This window comes from Chlorocebus sabaeus, chromosome X (assembly GCF_047675955.1).
Source record: "Chlorocebus sabaeus isolate Y175 chromosome X, mChlSab1.0.hap1, whole genome shotgun sequence".
Classification (NCBI taxonomy): domain Eukaryota; kingdom Metazoa; phylum Chordata; class Mammalia; order Primates; family Cercopithecidae; genus Chlorocebus; species Chlorocebus sabaeus.
The window spans coordinates 137,268,046-137,289,006 of record NC_132933.1 but is presented as its reverse complement, the minus strand read 5'-3'; the positions used below and the strand labels follow the sequence as shown (position 1 = coordinate 137,289,006).

The window sequence follows — 20,961 nt, the reverse complement described above, 5'->3', positions numbered from 1 at the left end:
CTCTACTAAACATACAAAAATTAGCCAGGCATAGTAGTGCACGCCCTTAGTTCCAGCTACTCAGGAGGCTGAGGCAGAAGAATCACTTGTACCTGGGAGGTGGAGGTTGCAGTGAGCCAAGATCGCGCCACTGCATTCCAGCCTGGGTGACAGAGCGAGACTCCATCTCAAAAAAAAATGGGGGGGGGGGGCGTGGGGAGGGCATAAATGAAATTTACCTCAATCAAGCTGCTGCTTCTCCCAAGGTCATGCTATTATTTACTAAGTAGCCAAGCCAAGTGTTGAACACTGGTTAGTCTTTTCCCTGAGCCAGATATCTCAGCCCACAATTAATGTTTTAGGCAACAAGAGAAATGAGGACACTCCAGCATTGTATGAAAAGAACCATATTTACGTTGCAACTACCATGATGCCAAAGCTCATTGATGACTGAAAGTGGGTGTCAAGGAATGAGGTAACAGCAATGGAAATCCCTCCAGTTGGTTTCATTAATAATTTTTATTTTATAAAAATGTATGCTGAAATTTATTCTTCTACTTTTTATTTTAATATGACATTAATTCTTCACTCCTACCCAATGCTGGCCCATCTGTGGCCATAAGCTAGCACTGATTTTCCCATAGCTGCAGTTATCAGAATCCCTAGATGGTGAGATGTAAGATATTGTTCTAATTGGGATATCAAAGTGGAATATTCCATAAAATAATAGTATTCTAGGATATAAATATAAAATGGCCTATAAAAATAAGTATTGTAGATCAAGATTCGGGAGATGTAAATACTCTTTAAAGTGGGTCAGCAAAACATAGGGCTGGTAATTCTAGCATTGCTAAGTTATTCCACAATCTGGAGGGCTCTGAACTCAAGAGGTTAGAATGCTATCAAGAGACCCTGCCACTCCTTGAGGAGCTGCTATTTATTAAGTGTGGTCCTAATAACCAGCCATTAACTTCAGCAAAGATGAGATAGCCAAGTAGTCACAGACACATACAAAGAGGCCAGAATGCTGGCTAAACCAAGAAGCTGTTTTGGCAGCCATATTGGATGCATTTTTTCCCAAACAATGTATCAAGAGAATTAGGATAAGATGATTATGACTTGGAGTTCTCAGACATGCCACACCTGTTAACAAGTTATCACATTAGTATATCACAAAAATAATATGCCTAAAGTCCTGAGAGAGAAAAAAAATGATGATTGCAAAGACAGAATGGCATGGCAGAATATATGATAGTTATTCTACAAGGTATCAAATTCTCTTTCCATTTGTGCCCCTCTATGACACACAATATCCCAGATAAGAACTTATTAACACCAGTGGTGCATGAGAAATTGTAAGCTTCAAGGCTAGGAACTACTTTGGAGACATCAGATCTCTGGAAAGGTAGAAGGACCAGGGTGAGGCTCAGAGGGAAGCTTGCTGGTCTGGTCTATAGTAAGAAAAGGGATCTTAATTGGGGCTTTGACGTTTTGCTCTAGATTATTCTGTAAGACTGGTCCCCTGCCCAAGGATGCTAACGTTTATTTGATTGAAGGACTCCTTTGTTTTCTCTGTATATAGAACCTAAGCAAGTGGTTAGTGAGGGAGATGTGGGGGAAGATATGAGAGGTCATAGAACCATCTCATTTCTAAAAATTACAGACATAGGGAATGGGTAAGTTACTTTGTAAATTTTCAGGTGCTTAATATCTGAACTTCAAAGAGGACCAATCTGGAAGTCAAAAGTCAAAGGGCAAGGGCTTCAATTTTTATGCCACATGAATACATGCACTTGCAATTATAAGAACTTTTCTGAGGTCTTATAGTCTATCATGTTTTAAATAAAAATCCCTTGGTTTTTTGATGATGCCATAGATGTAATGTCACAATGAATATATAAAAACTAGAAGCTAAGTTGTACAAGAGCTTTACTCCTACTTCATTCTTTGCCACCAAAGACCCTCCTAAGATTTACCAACCTGTCTTCAATCTCATCAGGAGTGTTCTTTGGCTGCAAAATATGTTCAGTGCCTAGAAATTACACAGTGAAAATTCTAGGGAAGCCTTGCATCTTTTCTGGGGACAGTCAAAATGTGGTAGGTCTTAATAATATTAATTTGGATTCAATACAGAAAGGAATTGGGGCCCTGTTGCCTTGAAATTTGGATATTGCCATCATGCTCCAAGATGTTATTTTTAGATCTTGGTGATTACCAATGTTTTTCAACATTGGTTGAAAGGCAGACAAGGACTGCACAACCTCTACAAGGATGAAGTCATGAAGCAATTATAAAAATTGGAAATTTGAGAACATACCTGGAGGAACTCTCATAGTGAGTGTCTTTCTCTGCTTAGTCTTTTCACTGGATTTGGTAGTTGGTATCATCCAAAGCTTTTTTGGCCTTCCTAGATCATCTTTATGAATTTTGCGTCAGTCTTCAGGGGAGCTTCCATGTTAGTACCAATACCATGCTGATGTCTCTACCTACTGACTACATATGAAATAACCAGATAAGAGAGGACAAGAGGAGGAGGAAATTCTGATAAGAGAGGAGAGAGTTCCCCAAACCACTATCCAATTTTGTACAGGTATATAGACCCCCCCAAATGGTGTTAACAACTACTTACCCAATTTATGAGGTGGATGAGAAAATGCAAATCATGTAGAACATGTAATTTATGGCTAAACCATCCTTTTGCTACTGGGACATTTTATTCAAACGGCCCAGATAAAAGATAATGTGAATAAGCTTTGATCTATAAAATCGTAAGACCATTTATGATTTCAGAGATATAAGAGGTCAAAGTGGGCTCAAGGAGTCCGGCAGGCTTTCTGACGGAGATGAGACTCTGAATTATAGAGACAGTATACTACTACTTCTCACAATAATAATATCCAAACTTTGTTGAGTGCTTATTATGTGCCAAACAGTTTAACTGCTTTACATGTGCTCCCTTACTAAATCCTCACAAAACCCTATGAGGTGAGTAATAGCATCATTCCCATTTTTTAGATGAGGAAACCGTGGCACAGAATCAAGGTCACATAGCTGGAAATCAATGGGACTCGGATTTGAACCTTAGCAATCTGTCCTCAGGCCCAGAATCTTTGTAGTCAGAAAGGGCTTTTTGAGAGAATTCTGATCAGAGGCATGAAAGAGAGGGACAGTTAAAGCATAAGGAAGCATAAAAATCTTTGGTTCCACGATGACCTTAAACTGGCATGAATTACAAACATAGTTTGCCCTTGAATTTCTTATACTGCATTTTTCTTCTTGATTTTCACTGAAAGGAGACAACTGGTGCTCTCTTCTATCTTGGTAACAGGCCATGTTTTTCTCAGTAGGGTCAGAATATTCAGGATAGAGAGTAATTAGAGATCACAGACTCACAGATGACAACCTCAGTTGGCATGGCAGTAATTTGTGCTCTTCAAAGCACTATATCAGAGATATAGAACAGTGGTTCTCAACCAGGGTGATTTTGTCTCCCAGGAGACATGTTTGGTTGTCACACTGAGGGGAGGGTACTACTGCATCTAGTTGGTAGAGACCAGGGATACTACTAAACATTATACAGTATGCATGACAGCCTCCCACAACCAAGAATTATTTGGCCCCAAATGTCAAGTACCAAGATTGAGGAGCTCTGATCTATGTAGTGCTATGAACATAGTGTTCTCAGGAACTAACATGTGTGCATGATTCCACCTCCCCACATCTCAGTTGGGGCCAAGGAGAATAGTAAATCACCTATTCCTAGTAGCAAAGCTCCCAAGGCATTCAAGCACAAAATATCTAGTCCTTTGGGACACGTATATGCATGTATAAGCTGTGGTCTCCATAACAAGTAGAAGAAACCAGAAATAGGCCAAGCACGGTGGCTTACACCTATAATCCCAGCACTCTGGGAGGCTGAGGTGGGCAGATCACTTGAGGTCAAGAGTTCGAAACCAGCCTGGCCAATATGGTGAAACCCTGTCTACTAAAAATACAAAAATTAGCCGGGCATGGTGGCACACACCTGTAATCCTAGCTACTCGGGAGGCTGAGGCACGAGAATTGCTTGAACCTGGGAGGCGGAGGTTGCAGTGAGCTAAGATTGCACCACTGCACTCCAGCCTGGGTGACAGAGTGAGACTCCATCTCAAAAAAAAGAAAAGAAAAGAAATCAGAAATAAATAAATAAAACATAAAATATCAGTCCAGGTAATTAGCTCTGACTAGAACAACACAGTGGGGATAACTAAAACTTCAAGTACTTACTATGTCTAGGGCACAAATGTACCTTACCTCACTGAGTGCTCACAACCACCTTACAGGAAGTTGTTATTTTTCAAATCCTCAGCAAGGTTAGTAACTAGCTCTACGTCATCCAGTAAGAGAACTGGGGTTTAATCTGTCAGTGTGTTTCCGACTGCAACCCCTGCCTCTTTCCATGGGATGCGGTAAAGGTTCAGAAGAACTAGTAAGGTTATTAAAGAAGAAAATAATTATCATTTTAAAAAATAGATGAAAATGACAGAGTACTTTTGCCTTAAAATTTGTTGACGTCAACACACAGGAGATATTGCCCAGATAGCTGTTTCTCACAAGAAAAGAACAGGACGAAATGTACTGAAAGAACACAGTGAAACCTCATGTTTAGTCTTCAGGGAGAATCACTTCACAGTTTGAAACATTGATGCAGACCATTGAAGGATGTTGTGTAATCTGCGTCGTTGGAGGGTTTGTAGAATAGATGCTCTGCTGGGGAGGGTTTGAGTGTGGCCCTGACCAAGGGCAAGGACATGGGCTGCCAGGGCTCCACTCAACTGCTTCTCTGGGAATAATCCCTGACCACAGCCCAGTGTGGCCTATTCCCCCGCCCCTCCACCATGCCCACTCCCACTTTGTGAGCAACTCAGTTCAATAGGCAGTCTAGCCCACCTTGCATTCCATCTCCAACAGTCTGATCTGGTAGGTCCTCTCTCTTTTCATTCCCAACCCTCCCAGGACTCCAATCTCTCCAAGCCCTTTATAATGTTAGTTTTGAATTGTTAGATCAAATTGGTAGATATATGGGTGTTCATCATACTGTTCATCCAACTTCTCTTTATGTATGACAACTTTTATAATGAAAAATAGTAGGGGGTTCACAGAGGTTGAGGAAAGATTGTGTGGGGTCTGGTTACCATTTAAAGACTTTGGCTTCTACCCTGGGAGAGATGAGGAGATACGGAGAAGTCTGAGTAAAGGAATGATATGATCTGGTTTTCTGTTTTAACATGATATGTCAGGACTTACTTTCTCTACTTAAACCTGGCTCAATACCGGGAGGATAAGGAGTGATGTAGTTCTAGACATAGTCTTGCCAGAGGCTCTGAAATATGCCCCGTGTTACTCACAAGAAAAGCATAAATAGCCGGGCACTATGGCTCATGCCTGTAATCCCAGCACTTTGGCAGGCCGAGGCAGGTGGATCACCTGAGGTCAGGAGTTCAAGACCAGCCTGGCCAACATGGTAAAAACCCATCTCTACTAAAAATACAAAAATTAGCCGGGCATAGTGTCATGTGCCTGTAATCCCAGCTACTCAGGAGGCTGAGGCAGGAGAATCACTTGAACCCGGGAAGCGGGTGCAATGAGCTGAGATTGCACCATTGCACTCTAGCCTGGGCAACCAGAGCAAAACTCTGACTCAAATTTTTAAAAAATGAAAGAAAAGAAAAAAAGAAAAGAAAAGCATAAACAACAAATGGCTTAAATCAAGGTATAGCACAGGAATAGCCAACAAACAATTGACCAGAGTGCTACGTAAATGCTAAAGCACAACTATAATCCGCATTTTAAAATGTCCAGTTGTGAAATACACCCAAATTGTCTAAGATTCTGATTTCCCTCTATGCCATTTCCCATGGTTCTGTGTTTGGTTTGGATCAATACTCACTCTGGCGACCACACTGCACATTATTCAGTCATAAGTTTTGCAGACATTCCAATCCCAGTTCTTATTCTCCATTGAGTATACACCTGTTATGGTGAAGATGATATCTTCAAGTTATTCCAGGAAGAGGAGTTGATGACTGCGTTAGTCCATTTTGTATGTCTATAAAGGAATACCTGAGGAGGGGTAATTTATAAAGAAAAGAAGTTTTGTTGGCTCATGGTTCTGCAGACTGTGCAAGCACGGCAACAGCATCTACTTCTGGCCAGGATCTCAGGAAGTAAAAGCTTTTTGGATCCCGACCCAAATGGTGGAAGGGGAAGGGTGAGCAGGAGAGTCACATGGCAAGAAAGGGAGCAAGAAAGAGGAGGAGGAGAGGTGCCAGGCTCTTTTTAATAACCACATCTTGCGTGAACTCATTACCATGCGGGAAGGCACCAAGCCATTCATGAGGGATCTGACCCCATGACCCAAACAGCTCCTACGAAGCCCCACTTCCAACACTGAGGATCATATTTCAACATGATATTTGGAAGGGACAAGCATCCAAATCATGTCAATGACAAAGTATTTTTTAAATGGGCATAAGGTAAAAATAGAACAATCATAATTTCAAATAGAAACAAAAACAGTCTATCACTATGAATCCTATAACACAACCTGTGAACATTTTTAAATGCTGTATGATTTCAGGCAACATATTTAAATTCACTTAGCCTCTGTTTCTTCTTTCGTTGAATGCAATTAGTAATACTTGCCTTATCCCTTTGGATGGAGATCCTAAGAGATAGAATCCTATCTTAGGATCTCCATCCAAAGGGATAAGGCAAGTATTACTAATTGTAGTGAGTTAAATGAAATAATGAAAAACAGTAAGAATTAATGAATAAAATAAGACCTGTGAACACAATTTTTATGTTATTTATACAAAGTAATATTGAAACTACTCGAGTCTACAAACTACAGGAAAAAAAAGATTTATTTAGGAAAAATATTTTACTTTACATATAAATATTCATATCCTCAATGACTAAACCTTGGAAGTTAGATAACCTATCCTTCTGGTAAGACACATAGATCTCGCAGGAAGGTGGTAGAAGGGAATAGGTAGATATATCAGGTATCTATTTGAATTCTTAGCACAAAGATAAAAAGAACTATGAAACTATGAAAAAACTGCCAAGTACATTGATTTCTAACCCCCCACAACACCCTCAACTTCCCACCTCTCTCCCCACAAAAGGACTCTAGCATAATCCTTGGGGAGGTTTTGTAAATTGTGTTTTGTTTACTGATCTATTGAAATGTGCTGTGTCAAAGCAATGTGTTCAAAACTGTAACCTGAGGCTTTCTGCAATCATTGCACCACTAAAATGAACCTTGGTATTCCCCCTTTATAGCTGTGCAGATGATAATCTAGCAAACAAATATAATATGTGATGGGAATTTAATAAGGGCCTTGATAGCTCTTGCAATGATGGCAGAGATATTAACTTTGGCAAACCTCTACCACTTTTGAGCAAGCAGATTTTAGTTCTTATATTCATTGGTTTAAATTTTCTTTAGCTCTCACAAGAGCACATTACGTCACCTGGAATTGTCCCAGATGAAAGCCAAAAGGCTTATCAGAGCAATAGATTGTTCCCCTGCTGGCTTATGGCTCTGTCTTCTCAAGGACCTTTGAGTTCTTCCTTGCAGGAGCCCCAAGCAATGAAGAAATAGAACAGGTGACTCATCCCCCACATACCTGGCAGATAAGTCAGAGGCACCAATCCTCAGTACAAGAGAGTCTAAGTAGCATTAGAATTTGACCAATCCACAAAGATTTACCATATTGACTAGTTAATTTAACAAAATAGCTTGTCCATCCATCAGATAAACTTTTTTTAACTGAATTGATTGGGAAGCCAGTTGATTCAATAAATGTCAACTGGTACAATGATAGTCATGGTCAGAAAAAAAAAGTAATCATTTTAAAACATGGTCATCATTACCTGATTGGATGGAAGTTAATACTGGTATAATTAGCTTTTCAATCTCTCTCGCACGTGCTCTCTCTCGCTTTCTCTCTGCAGTTTGTTTTTTGCAACTATACTAGTACAGTTTTGCAGTGTCTTGTTTAATTTCTTTGTGTTGAAAATCCAAATAGATAGATACATTATCTATACTCCCTAGCAGAGTAGATCAATGTGTAGTTGCATTTTTCCAGATGGATAGGTTATCCTACTTCTAAACATTTAGTCATCGTAGGAACAATTATATATTCATATAGCAAAGTATTTCCCTTAAGTAAACCCTTTCCTTACTTCTTTATGGCCTCAGGTTGAATAATTTCAATAACAATTTTAATAAAGAAAAATTTCACTTACAAACCACATTTTCTTTACTAATTTTAAGGTTTAATATTATTGCATTCTATTCTCCCAATAACTCTTTGGGCATATAGAACAACTATTAGTTCCTTTCTAAAGATGTCTATTGATATCTAATGGGAACCAGTTCTTTTCACTGGATTGCCTCCTCTCCACTTTTATGAAACCTTGCTCACCTGGGGCCACTCAGTTAGTAAATGGTAGTGTTAGGATTAGAATTCAGGCAGTGCAAGGTAGTGCTGTACATATGCTGTATACTCATCTACTCCCAGTGGGATCTGGGATAGCATCCTATCACCAAACACTTGAATATTTCTGCATTCAGTAATATGATGGTCTCATTTAGTACAATAAATAAAGACCATTACACATAATAAACGAAGATGATAAAGAGCATTATGTCTGCTCAGGTCAAGTGTTGCCACCAAATAGTTTTTAGAGGTTTTTGGATTTTAGAGTTGCATATAAGGGATTGTGGATATGTTTTCCTCTGGTCTTCATGCTCTTTTTCACTATGCGAAGCCACCAGTCATTTAATATTCAAATAACTACCTACATACTTTTTTTCTCTTACTTCGAAGCTTCTCTGGATAGCAATCAAGCTATTGGTAGTCAGCAGACAGAACCATTAACCCCAAGTATTTTTTCTGTTGTCTTCATTATGCACAAAATGCAATTCTGTTCTTTCTTTCACTACTGAGAGCTCAACTACACTTTACACAATGTTACTCATAATTTTTCACCTGTTTCTTTCTTTCTCTTTCAATTTTTTCCCTAGCTTCTTTAGAAATGGTCTGAGACAGAGACTGAAGAAGAAATAAAAGGATGAGGCCATATCCCAGAGGCCAAAAAGGCAGATTCTGTCAAAGAGGGTGACAGGGTGCCCTACACTGTAAAATGCTTCAAAGAGATTTAGGAGATGAGGACCAAAAAGCTGTGACCTTGACAACCAGAAATTTACAGTGACCTTTGAGGAAACAGTTTTCTCAAGGTGTGGAAATGGAAGTCAGAATGCAAAGAGTTGAGGAGCAAGTGGATGGTGGTGAAGCCAATAGGAAATGTAGACCTATTTTTTAATTAACCAGGGTCAATGTCCTTTAAAAGTCTTCAGAATGCCTATGTTTCCTTTACTAGTTCCATGTACTTTCTTGTTTTCCCATAAAAATCTGGATTTTTGGCAGAAGAGAATGAAAAAAATTAAAAATTAAAAATGCTGCTTTTCCTTAAGCACTGACAAAATACAATGAAAGTTGATTCTTATTAAATTGTGTTCTCTTCTGCTTGTTTTCATTATGCTGGCATTATAACAGTTTGCATTCTAATATTTTATGTATAGATGTGCAAAATTTCAGATATATTGTGAGATAATATGCTACTGTGATTTGGCCTGATGGCTGTATCAGCATAAATCTATTTATATAGGGAAATATCTTTCCTAAATTCCAAAGGATTGACCAGCAAACTAATAGCTTGAAGCATACAAAATTGCCATTTTGTGGGTCAAAATGATTACATAGAAGTAACTTTACATGGTTCTACCTCACAAGTTTTCAAATGCAACCTTGATACAAACTGAATATTGCCAAATACTTCATAAATCATTAAATGTGGCAGGCTATGAGCCAATGGCTTAGGATGACAAATGGAGTCCAGGGGACTCCAAGAACCATCAAGACATGAATCTTAATTAAACTTTTGCTAAATTTTGCAAATAAGGGCCACCTGTTCACTGTAGCAAGGCACTGGACAATGGCACCTTCCAGGCTTGCTTGCCTGTGGTGGCTAGTGCTCACCTCTGCTCTATGCCGTGCCCAAGAGTTCTTGTTCCACCCTTTCCAAAGGTCTTGGGTATGACCTAGCTCTGTTGTTCTGGGATCCTACTGCCAGATTGGGTCACAAGACATCAGACAGTTGAAAAATGTACCTTCTCTCATCTGATTAAATGTCTTCTTTCATCCAACACCCCACACACATATTTACTTTATGTATTCGCCAGTTTTCAAAAAATATAAGTGACATCAAGGGGTAATTATGGAAAAATTACATCTAGAGACACAACTGTCATTTTTTTATTAGCCAAACTCTCCCCTACTGGCCAGTACCACTATAAAGACTTGCACCAACTACTTGCATTCCCCTACTGGCCCTACTGTGTTATAATAATTTTTTAAAGATAAATGTCATGTATTATAAATTGGCTCTTATTCTGTGCCCAGAGTAAGATAAAAGTCCTTTTAGAACAATGTTATGAAAATAAAGAGCAGAATGACTCAATAAATAACACCTAAAAATTATTCATTCGTTCAAGCCAAAATTTTTTTTAAAATAATATTCTTAGTAATCAACTTAATTTTATCATAATTAATGAATTGGTCCCTTATAGGACATTCTTTCTCTATTTATATTATCTGAATCTAGCATGGTATCTTCAGTAAAGTGGTGGGACATTCAATACATTTTTAAGGAAGGGAAGAAGGAAGGAAAGAAAACGTGCATTTGCTTATGTAATTGAGGTAACTAAACTTGAGAATATTTTATACAGGAAAATAAGATGTAAAATGGGAAACAAAATATTATGCTAAGGGACCCCATGAATTGAAATAAGGACTGAGAATTTGGACTTTGCGTTTCTTTTTGCTTTTTGGTTTTTAATCTGTGTCCTCTCCTATTCCCTATTTCTCATCCAGGAATGATGATAAATGTGCATAATCTGTGTAGTGATACTCGTATCTGGAATCTGATCATTATCATTCTATATGCAATAACTTGCTTAATTCTTTTATATTATGTTTTCTAATGGTTAGTTCTTGTGAAAAACATAGATGATGAAACTACACCAAAAAAAAGTTATCTGCATTTACATTTCTTCTGTGAAGCAAGTCCAGGTATCACCATCCCAGCGCATTTTCTTTCGGTAGTGAATTGATTTTCAGACATTTCTGTCCTTCCAGTTTCATCAAGTAGTTTTTGCTAGGAACTTGGAAACTGGAATGACAGCTATATTTCCACTTCCTTTACAACATTTTGTTTCCAGTACATATCACCTCACAATGTGTTCCCTCATGGCACATTACAGGATCATTAAATTAAAAGTGAGAGGTGTGGTTGATGATTGACTGCTCTCTAATTACCCAGAGTGTTTGTCAAAGGCAGTAGGCAAGAGATATAAACTCTATTTTGCTGTTACATTGATTGTCAAGGTTACAGAACGTCTCTGCTGGCATAGAAAACTTCTCCAATAAGGATACTTAGTGAAACAGACCTTCCCCCAGTGGAATAAATTCCCTCCCCACCAGAATAAACAGTGAAGAAAATGGTCTCATGATCAAAATGGGTTTGTCTCACGCTTTCAAAATAAGAAACATCTAGAATCAGTGTTTCTCAATCTTCTTTTAGTTATTGTGGCCTTTTAGACCTTTTTCTTAATAGTTATCCCATGAAATTTTAATATCTTAGATATACTGTTTATCTGCTTACATACTGTGATCATTTGGAGAACTACTGATATCATATGGACCTGTGTCCTCATCAAATTTCATATTGAATTGTAGTCTCCAATGTTGGAGGTGAAGCCTGGTGGGAGGTGGTTGGAACATCAGAGTGGATATCTCATGAATCATTTAACACCATTCTCTTGGTCTTGTTCTCGTGATAGTGAGTGAGTTAGCATGAGATCTGATTGTTTAAAAGTGTGCAACACCTCCCCCCTTGGTTTCCCTTTCTCCTGCTCCTGCCATGTGAGACACCTGGCTCCCGCTTTGCCTTCCACCATGATTGGAAGCTTCCTGAGGCCTCCCCAGAAGCAGAAGTGGCTATGCTTCCTTTACAGCCTGCAGAGCTGTGAGCCAGTTAAGCCTCTTTTCTTTATAAATTACCCAGTCTCAGGTATTTCTTTACAGCAGTGCGGAAATGAATTAATATAACTGCAAACCACTGTAATATCTCAAATTTTTTCTCCTGGCCAAGAACAATTTACACCCTGTTGAGAATGCATATCTTGGATTATGCGTCCTAGCACACACTGATTGAATTCAGCTGATGTTTCACCAGTTAAAGACTTCTCTATGCAAAGTCAAATTATTCTTCTGACGTATACCACTCAAAAGAGCGTAAGATAGAGAATAATTATTTAGTAAGTCACATCTTGTCAACCAACAGGTCAAATCTCATTCCTTTTCTAAAAATAAGGAATCCCACTAATATTAAATAGCATATGGTTCCCAAGTCAAAATGATGTTCAAGTCAAAAATCTTCTACCCACATATTCAAACTCTTCCACTTACAGAGAGAGGAGCAGGCTTTGCTCCCAGAGGGGGTAAAACTATGAGCTTGCAACAGCTACCACTTCATGTGCTTGTTTATTAGCACACATTCATTGAGCTCTGACTACATAGACTTTCAGCTTCACAAGGGCATGAATTGTGTTTGGTTTTGCTCAACATTGTAGGATAAAGGAAAGAAAGAAGGAAGGGAGGAAATAAGGAAACAGACAAGGCACTATGCTAAGTGACTTGAACACTACCTCTAAGAATATTATATTTAGTGTGAAGATACAAACATATAAACGAGTAAATAAAATGAAGTGTTATAATCATTACAAATAAAAATGTGTAGACATAAATTACAAAGCAATAGTTAATTATATCTGGTTGGAGGTCAAGGGCAAAGTGGGTTACAAAAATGTTTATGGAGACAAGACTGCATTAGGACTTCTGTGGGTCCTAAAACACTCTTGCCTTTGTGGTCCCCTTCCTCCATAGAAAACATATTTAAAAATAATAATCATAGTACAATGAGATGAGTATAATTATCTGGGTGTTCTAGCAGCACATATCCTGGATGTCTGGCAAAGACTTCCTGAGATCAAAATGTTTACATGAGAAAGACCCTAAGAACAAGGTACAAGAGTGGCTGAGAGGTAGGGTAGAGAAAACAGCCTGTTCAAAAGCTGGGAAGTGAGAGATCTATGTATGACTGGATGGAAAAGAGAGAGAGCTTGTGAGAGATGAAGATAGGGAGGGAGGTGGAGGTGGAGGGGGTGTCAAACTTTAGCAGGCCCTGTGTTATGGGGTGTGGCTTTAGCCTAAGGATAATGATAAGCCATTTAAAAGTGTCTATATTAGGAATTAACAGGACCAGGTTTACATTTGGGGCATTCATTCAGGCTGTATCACAGACAATGGGCCGTTAGATATTCTAGGGGGACCTCTGGGCTCCCTCTTCTAAGCCAATACACCCATCCCTAGCAGCTAAGAATATTGGCTACTGAAGGCTCACAGCTGAGTCGTTCAATGGGAATTGCATCCAGCCACAGTGAACTGCCTTTTTCAAGGATGGACTCTCTCCCAGAAGGCACCCACAGGCATGCCTGGCCAATGTGGAGATACAAAGACCCTGCTCCCTTAACTCAATCAGGAATAGCCCCAGCTCCCGAGCTTCCAGAAAGATTAGCTGAGGCTTCTGTTGTAACCATGTTTCTGGTTGTTTCTCCCTCTGCCTAATCCTACTCTATTTGTTACCTGTTGCTGCTACAAACTTAACAGCTTAAAAAAATACACGTTTATCATCTCACAGTGTCCATGGTCAAGAGTCTGGGTACAGCCTAACTGGTTCTTCCGCTCAGGCTGCAAAGCGTAGGTCAGACTGCATTCTCATCTGGAGATTTGAATGGGGAAAAATCTGCTTCCAAGCTTACTCCAGTTGTCAGAATTCATTTCCTTGTTGTAAGACTGAGGATTCCAGCTTCTTGATGGCTGTTCATTGGAGGCTGTCCTTGGTGCCTAGAGGTCACCAGCAATTCCTAGAACAAGCTTGTCTAACCTGTGGCCTGCGGGCCGCCTGCAGCCCAGGGCAGCTTTGAATGTGGCCCAACACAGATTCGTAAACATTTTTGGCGAATTTTGTTTAGCTCATCAGGTATCGTGTTCGTGTATTTTGTGTGACCCAAGACAATTCTTCTTCTTCAAATTTGGCCCAGGGAAGCCAAAAGATTGGACACCTCTGTACTAGACGCTGACCACAGTTTCTGTCACATGGGCTTTCCCAACACGGCCACTTAGTGAATCAAGACAGCAAGAAGATCTCAGAAACAAATCTGCTAGCAAGACAGACTCAGATATAATATAAAGTAATTGCAGGAGTGTGACATCTCATCACCTTTATTGTATTCTATTCATTAGAAGCAAGCCACAGGTACCATACTCACTGAAGGGGAGGGCATTATATGAAGGCGTGAATACCAAGAGATGGGAATGATGGGAGCCACCTTAACATCTGTCCACCACACTTTGCCTTCCTCACTTCTTAAAGGTATATCTCCTGAGCACATGCCCCAATAAACCTGCTGTATGCAGCTACCTATCTTAGAGTTTGTATGCAAGGAGGCACACTGGAGGCAGGGAAGTGAGTTAGAGACTACTGCTGTAACTTTAACTATGGGTGATAGTGGTGGGAAATTGAGTAGCAAATTTTATTTTCATTAATAAATGTATAATCATTGTTCTTAGAATTTAGAATTATTCATGGCCTATCTGGAAATAGAATCAACCTAAAAACTACAAGGTGTCTTCAAACAAGGATACACACAACAAAAATAATTCATTTCTAGGGCTGTAGAGCAGACTAAAGATAACCAATAAAAACAAGACTATGTTCCACAGTGTGAAAATAAATTTCAGACTGCAATCAGTCATACAATCAAAAAGAGATGATTATTACTTTATTAAGTTAGCACAGATTGGACTTTTACAAATTGTAGAAATGGTCAACAAATAGAATTATCCTATTAGGGGCTGATATTCAGAAAATATATAAGCAACTGATGGTGTGATAACAGGATAAAATTCTACCCTGTATATCAATACTTTCATTTTTAGCCATCCATTTACAATAATTACTTCTCACTTTTGTTTACTTAGTCATATGCAGAGTGATATAGGTGATCATCAAAAAGGATCCATTTTCAATGATTTCTACACCATGTTATATGTATTCTCCACTGGAAAATTTATTTTTTCTTAGGTCTTTGAAGTGTGAAAATATATATATAGTCCTGATCTTATTTCTAAAAATGCTTAAATCAATAACTACAAATACCACATGGCCACATTTATACACTATATTGTCAGAAAAATATTTTAGAATATTTTGAGTCGTCAATAGCTTATGATTTCAGTGGTGTTTGTGGGTATAATTGATTGCTTTTCAGTTTCAAGCACATTCAAAATTTATTACAAAAGAAGAATGGTGAAACAAAATATATGATCTGCTCTTGGTATTTCAGGATGCTCAGCAGTCACACAGAAACAAATGTTTAATTTCTTGAGGAAGCAGAACAACAGCCCTTCAGAGAGGGGTGAGCCTCTCATCCTCTGTCATGAAGGCATCATTAATGTGCCCTCCCTTCATGTCCAGGGGATCACAGGGGATGCCATTTTCAATTGTGTTCATGTTTTCACACTTATCTTCAGCGTCATCCACTTCAGATGGTTCTTTGTTCTTTCTAAAAGCACATAAAAAAGAGTGATTGGCTTCTAGAAGGACCATAACCATGATTGCATATGGTCTTCTGTACGAACATGGAGAACAGGAAGGGAATAGGAACCTTAGAACAATGAAATAATTAATGATATTGTGTAATTTTCAAACAAATTTCAAAGACCATAAAGAGTTGGTGAAGTGAAAAGATACTATCAAGATGAGAAGTCTGTATAGATGACATATACATAGTGATCAAAACAAGTGGTCTTATTTAGAATACTAAAATCAATATAGACGAATATGTATATGAATGAATACGAGTGTATATGTACATATATACACATAGACATTCACACACACAAATTGCATGAAGTAATGTGAAGAAAATGTATAGTAAATTCGCAAGTTTAAAATCCATCTCTAGGAGAACAACTCAATAACAATTGAATTGTTAAAAGTAATAAATTCCTCTCATGGGATTTGACAAATTAATGGTCTGAAAATGTTGAGTGAAAAACAAATAGAAATGAGCTATCAGAAAGCAAATTAACATTACTTTGTAGAAAATAAGTACTATAAACTTCAGAAATTGCTGCTTGGCTCTACTCATTACAAAATAGTTGTGTTAATTTGCAAGTCACAATTTCAGACCTCAGAGCACATTTTCCCTAACTACTTTACAACTTGTAGTTATAATTCCAGGTCACTCCAAAAATTCCATATGACAGGATAAATTTTTGAGTTTCTCATAGTTTCACCCTTTGTAGACCTTGCTCACTCCAACCCAAGTAATATGCAGATCTGTAATATTTCTTTGGAGTGTGGAAAACTGTAGACTCAAATTCAAAGGGTTTTCCTGTCTTTTGTGAAAGACTAAAACAATGAGACAATTATGCTTGATATCATGCAGTAAAAGAAAAAAGAGAGGTGGGTGCCTCTAGGCAACCAAAAGAAGGAGGGGTTTCCCTAAGGCTTATCACAGGTTGGATGCTGGAGCACCACTCCATGGTGACACCATAGAGGAATGATGTTAGGCATGAGGCTCCTGGACTTACAAAGGATTCTCTTGTCCCACGAATTTGTGGAAATGCCAAATAGCAGAAACGAAGAGATCATCTGGCTGAGATGTTAGGCACTGCAGTGGTGACCAGGGTAAAGTCCCACCACTATGGGAGTCCCTCAGGACCTTGGTGAGTCTCTAACAGGTGAGGAAATGGTGAAGGTGCCCCAATGATGACTGAGATGGAATTCTTATTAGTCCTGCATGAGAATGTGCTTTAAAGAAGATGGTGGAAGAAAGTGGAGAAAAGAGAAAGCCCTTTTTTTATAGAAGAATGCCAACGAATATAGAAAGAGTAACAGGAACAGAAACTCACCACTATAATAATAATTGATTCTGATGATGATTATCAATGGATACTAAACCATTATGTGAGGGATGGTTGGAGAACAGGATATTCACATGGTCTCAAGATATCACCCCCATAAGCAAAATATTAATTATAAAAAGACACTTGTATTTTGCCAAAAGAGAAATCTAGTGAAAATTTCCAACAATGAAAAAAACTGACAAGTCTGTCCTGATGTGATACACTGAGTAAATCACATATACGTTTTTCCTGTGTTCCAGCCCCACCCCCTCCAATTTGTTTTGACCTGAATCTCATAATGAGGAGCTTAATCAGAAAAATCCAAATTTAAAAATGTTTTGCAAAACAGCTGATCTGGACTCAGCACAGAGTAGGCATTCAACTCTATGGGTGCATGAATCAATGAAAGTAGATTAATGGCTTACTGGCTGGATAATAAATATATGGATGGGTAGAAGATGGGTGGGTGGCTGAACAAACGATGAAGGGTGGATGTATAAAATAATGAATGTAGTTCAATTGCTGGTTGGCTAGATGATAAATTAATGGCTGGCTGGCTGACTGGATGGATGGATGGATGGATGAATGGATAGATGGATGGACAGATGACAGATGGTAGACTGAACAATTAGATGTATGTATGTATGGACTAACGTTGTAGGTAAAGTTACTCAGGCAGTAGCCCTAGGTACACCTTGAATAGGCTTTACCACAAGAAATAAGGAAGGAAGGAAGGAAGGAAGGAAGGAAGGAAGGAAGGGAATTTTACACACAAGAAATTTCTTATATCTCTTGTATTTTAGGCTTTGCTGATGGTTTATTAAATAATTTCAAATAGTTGTTCATTTAAAACAAAGATAAAGTAGAATTCCCATTCTGTAGATCCCAATGTCATCATTTGAAAGTATTTTATCGTTGCATATGCCACCATTAAATATCACAATTAGACACAATAGGCAATCACTGAATTGCAGATGCCACATTTTAAACATTTATTAATAAAACTTCTGGACCAATGCTGGGTTGAAAGTCAGGAGTTGTGGTCCTAGAGACCTAGTGAAAGACAGGCTGCTATATTTTTCCATCCTTGGGGTGAAGACACAGCACTGGCCATGCCAAGCATCAGCAATCAGCAATCAGCATGGGTTGGGGTGGACATAGATTTTAATGTGATGAGAGGATCCTCCCAGGTGAAATTACCCACCAGAGGATTAAAACACTTTGGTTCCTCTTCCTGTAGATAGGTGTATTGTCACTTTCCACATCCTCCAGAAAGCAAAGGACATCGACATTCTATAACCATCAATCACATCACTTCCATTCATACGATCCAACATTCACTAACAGCTACATTTTGAGTGTCTACTATGTGTATGGAAGAGATACAGTTCTTGTCCTAAAATGAATTCAATGAAAGAGAAAAACACCATATGCACTTATCCTCCCTCTCCCCATTTTAATGCTTTATAAGAGAGAGGAATGTTTCTTCTAAAGATGAAACTGTAAGTAGCAAATGTCTATAAATTATCATTAAAAATGGCTATCTCATGTAAATTCCCCTAAAATCACTCCTCACTGGGCTCGGAGTGAATAATTTTCCACAACAATAAATAGATTGTGGACAGCAAAATTTTACCCTGATATTTGTATATGTTAAGTATGAAACCTGTATTACAAACATTTTAGTAAAGGAAGCATTCTGAAGTAGGTGGCAATGCAACAGTAGTCTTAGAAATAATGATTGCTGGTGCCTATTTTCCAATTTCTTCAGTTAATAAAAAAAGTATTTATGGAGTCGGAAGAAAAATGACAAAGAGCTAGACGTACGTGATCATTACAAGGAATCTCGCTTCCCCCTTCCCAGCAACAAGGAAAAATGATTCATAGGCATCACAAATGAATGGGGAAAAACTAAAAAGGAAGATGCAAACAAATGAGGACAAGTTTTTCTTCTTTAGAAGAAGAACAATATCTCAAACAAAAAGATTCCAAGGGGAATTGCTGTGGAAATTTATCAAACTGAGCTGTGTCAGTGACAAATTAGGTGCATATTGTTCTTTTACAACCTTAGATCCAGTTGCAGAGTCCTGGCATTGCTGGACTTTACAAATTGCAGTGTCAGGAACTTGCTGCTTGGTGGACATGATAAGCAGCTCAAAGGTTATCTAACAGTAATGTATCACTTTGTCACGTTTCATAGTGTTTGCTGTAATAAACTGATTCACTACCTGTGCGTTGCTTTTACTAAGAATAATAAAACTTAACTATCTTTCTGGATCATTCTGATTTGATGTTCTGCTAAAAACATGAGTTCTTTTTCCTGAAAACTAAAATCAAGTGTTAATTACTTATGCTATTCCTGTAATGTCAGGGGATTCAGGAAGAGGATGAAAAAACTGATTAAAATACCTGGAACGAGCTCCTAGGAGCCCTGAGAGTGAATATCTCTCATGTATCTCATAAATATAGAGAGAAGAGGGGCAAAAGAGGGGAGAAAAGAAGTATCAGGTGTGGCCCTCAGAGCTAGGGGATGTTGAGGAACAGGGTTTGCTCTGTTTTAAGATAAAGTAAAGGTGCCAAAAGCAGAAAGAGTATTTCTGTCTCCCTTCTAACAAAATAGAGCCGACCGCCGGGCATGGGGGCTCACACCTGTAATCCCAGCACTTTGGAAGGCTGAGATGGGCGGATCACCTGAGGTCAGGAGTACGAGGCCAGGCTGGCCAATATGGTGAAACCCCATCTCTACTAAAAATACAAAAATTACCCAGGTGCGGTGGCACATGCCTGTAGTCCCAGCTACTCGGGAGGCTGAGGCAACGGAATTGCTTGAACCCGGGAGGTGGAGGTTGCAGTAAGCAGAGTTCTCACCAATGCACTCCAGCCTGGGCAAGAAAGCAAGACTCTGTTTCAAAAAAAAAAAAATAGAACTAAAGAGGCCAGGCATGGTGGCTCACGCCTGTAATCCCAGCACTTTGGGAGGCCAAGGTAGGCAGATCACAAGGTCAGGAAATCGAGACCATCCTGGCCAACATGGTGAAACCCCGTCTCTACTAAAAATACAAAAAAATTAGCCAGGCGTGGTGGCGGGCGCCTGTAGTCCCAGCTACTCGGGAGGCCAAGGCAGGAGGATGGCGTGAACCTGGGAGGTGGAGCTTGCAGTGAGCCAAGATCGTGCCACTGCACTCCAGCCTGGGTGACAGAGCGAGACTCTGTCTCAATAAATAAATAAGTAAATAAAGCTAAAGAGCCAAGATCCAAGCATAGCCAGAAAGACAATAAAAGACAGACAAATATGATTTTCAAACAGGACAGAATCAATTACTGGGGAATTGAGACTGTCCTCAGAATCACTCTGGATGATTCTGGTGGAAAATAGGGTTACTGGAATGATCTGAGGGGGCACTGTAGCACAGTGAGATTGATGGACTTTGAAATCAAACCTATCTGGTTTTAAATCCTGTTACTATTACTTTTTAACCATGTGACTGTAGGCAAGTTGCTTTACATATGCCATATAATAGCAATGATAATGCTAATGATAATATTAAGTATTTATTACATGGTAGAAATCAGACTAGGAGTTTTGTATACACTACCTCACTTAATTCTTACTGCGATACTATGCATATTTTATTATCACTGTTTTTCAAATCCATTGTTTTAACCACTCAACCACAACTACGTGCCTCATCCCTGTTTTTCAGATGAAGGAACTGACACTCAACTATGTAGAGTAACTTGTCTTTCAGAATGAAACAAGATTGGTGAAAGGAGTTGACCTAGAACTCTATTTACTCTCCCCAGGCTTTACTCAACACACTTATATTAGATTTTT

General features: G+C 38.8%; 1 protein-coding gene across 1 annotated transcript in view; it reads right to left on the bottom strand.

Moving 5' to 3' along the window:
* Positions 1-14,968: 14,968 nt before the first annotated feature.
* The window catches only part of CLTRN (collectrin, amino acid transport regulator), a 38,001-nt gene continuing 32,008 nt past the window's right edge, over positions 14,969-20,961 (bottom strand). The window contains exon 6 of the mRNA XM_007991116.3: positions 14,969-15,778. Within this exon, the coding sequence (XP_007989307.1) occupies positions 15,622-15,778 (157 nt within the window). The 3' untranslated portion in view covers positions 14,969-15,621. The remainder of the gene's footprint in view (positions 15,779-20,961) is intronic.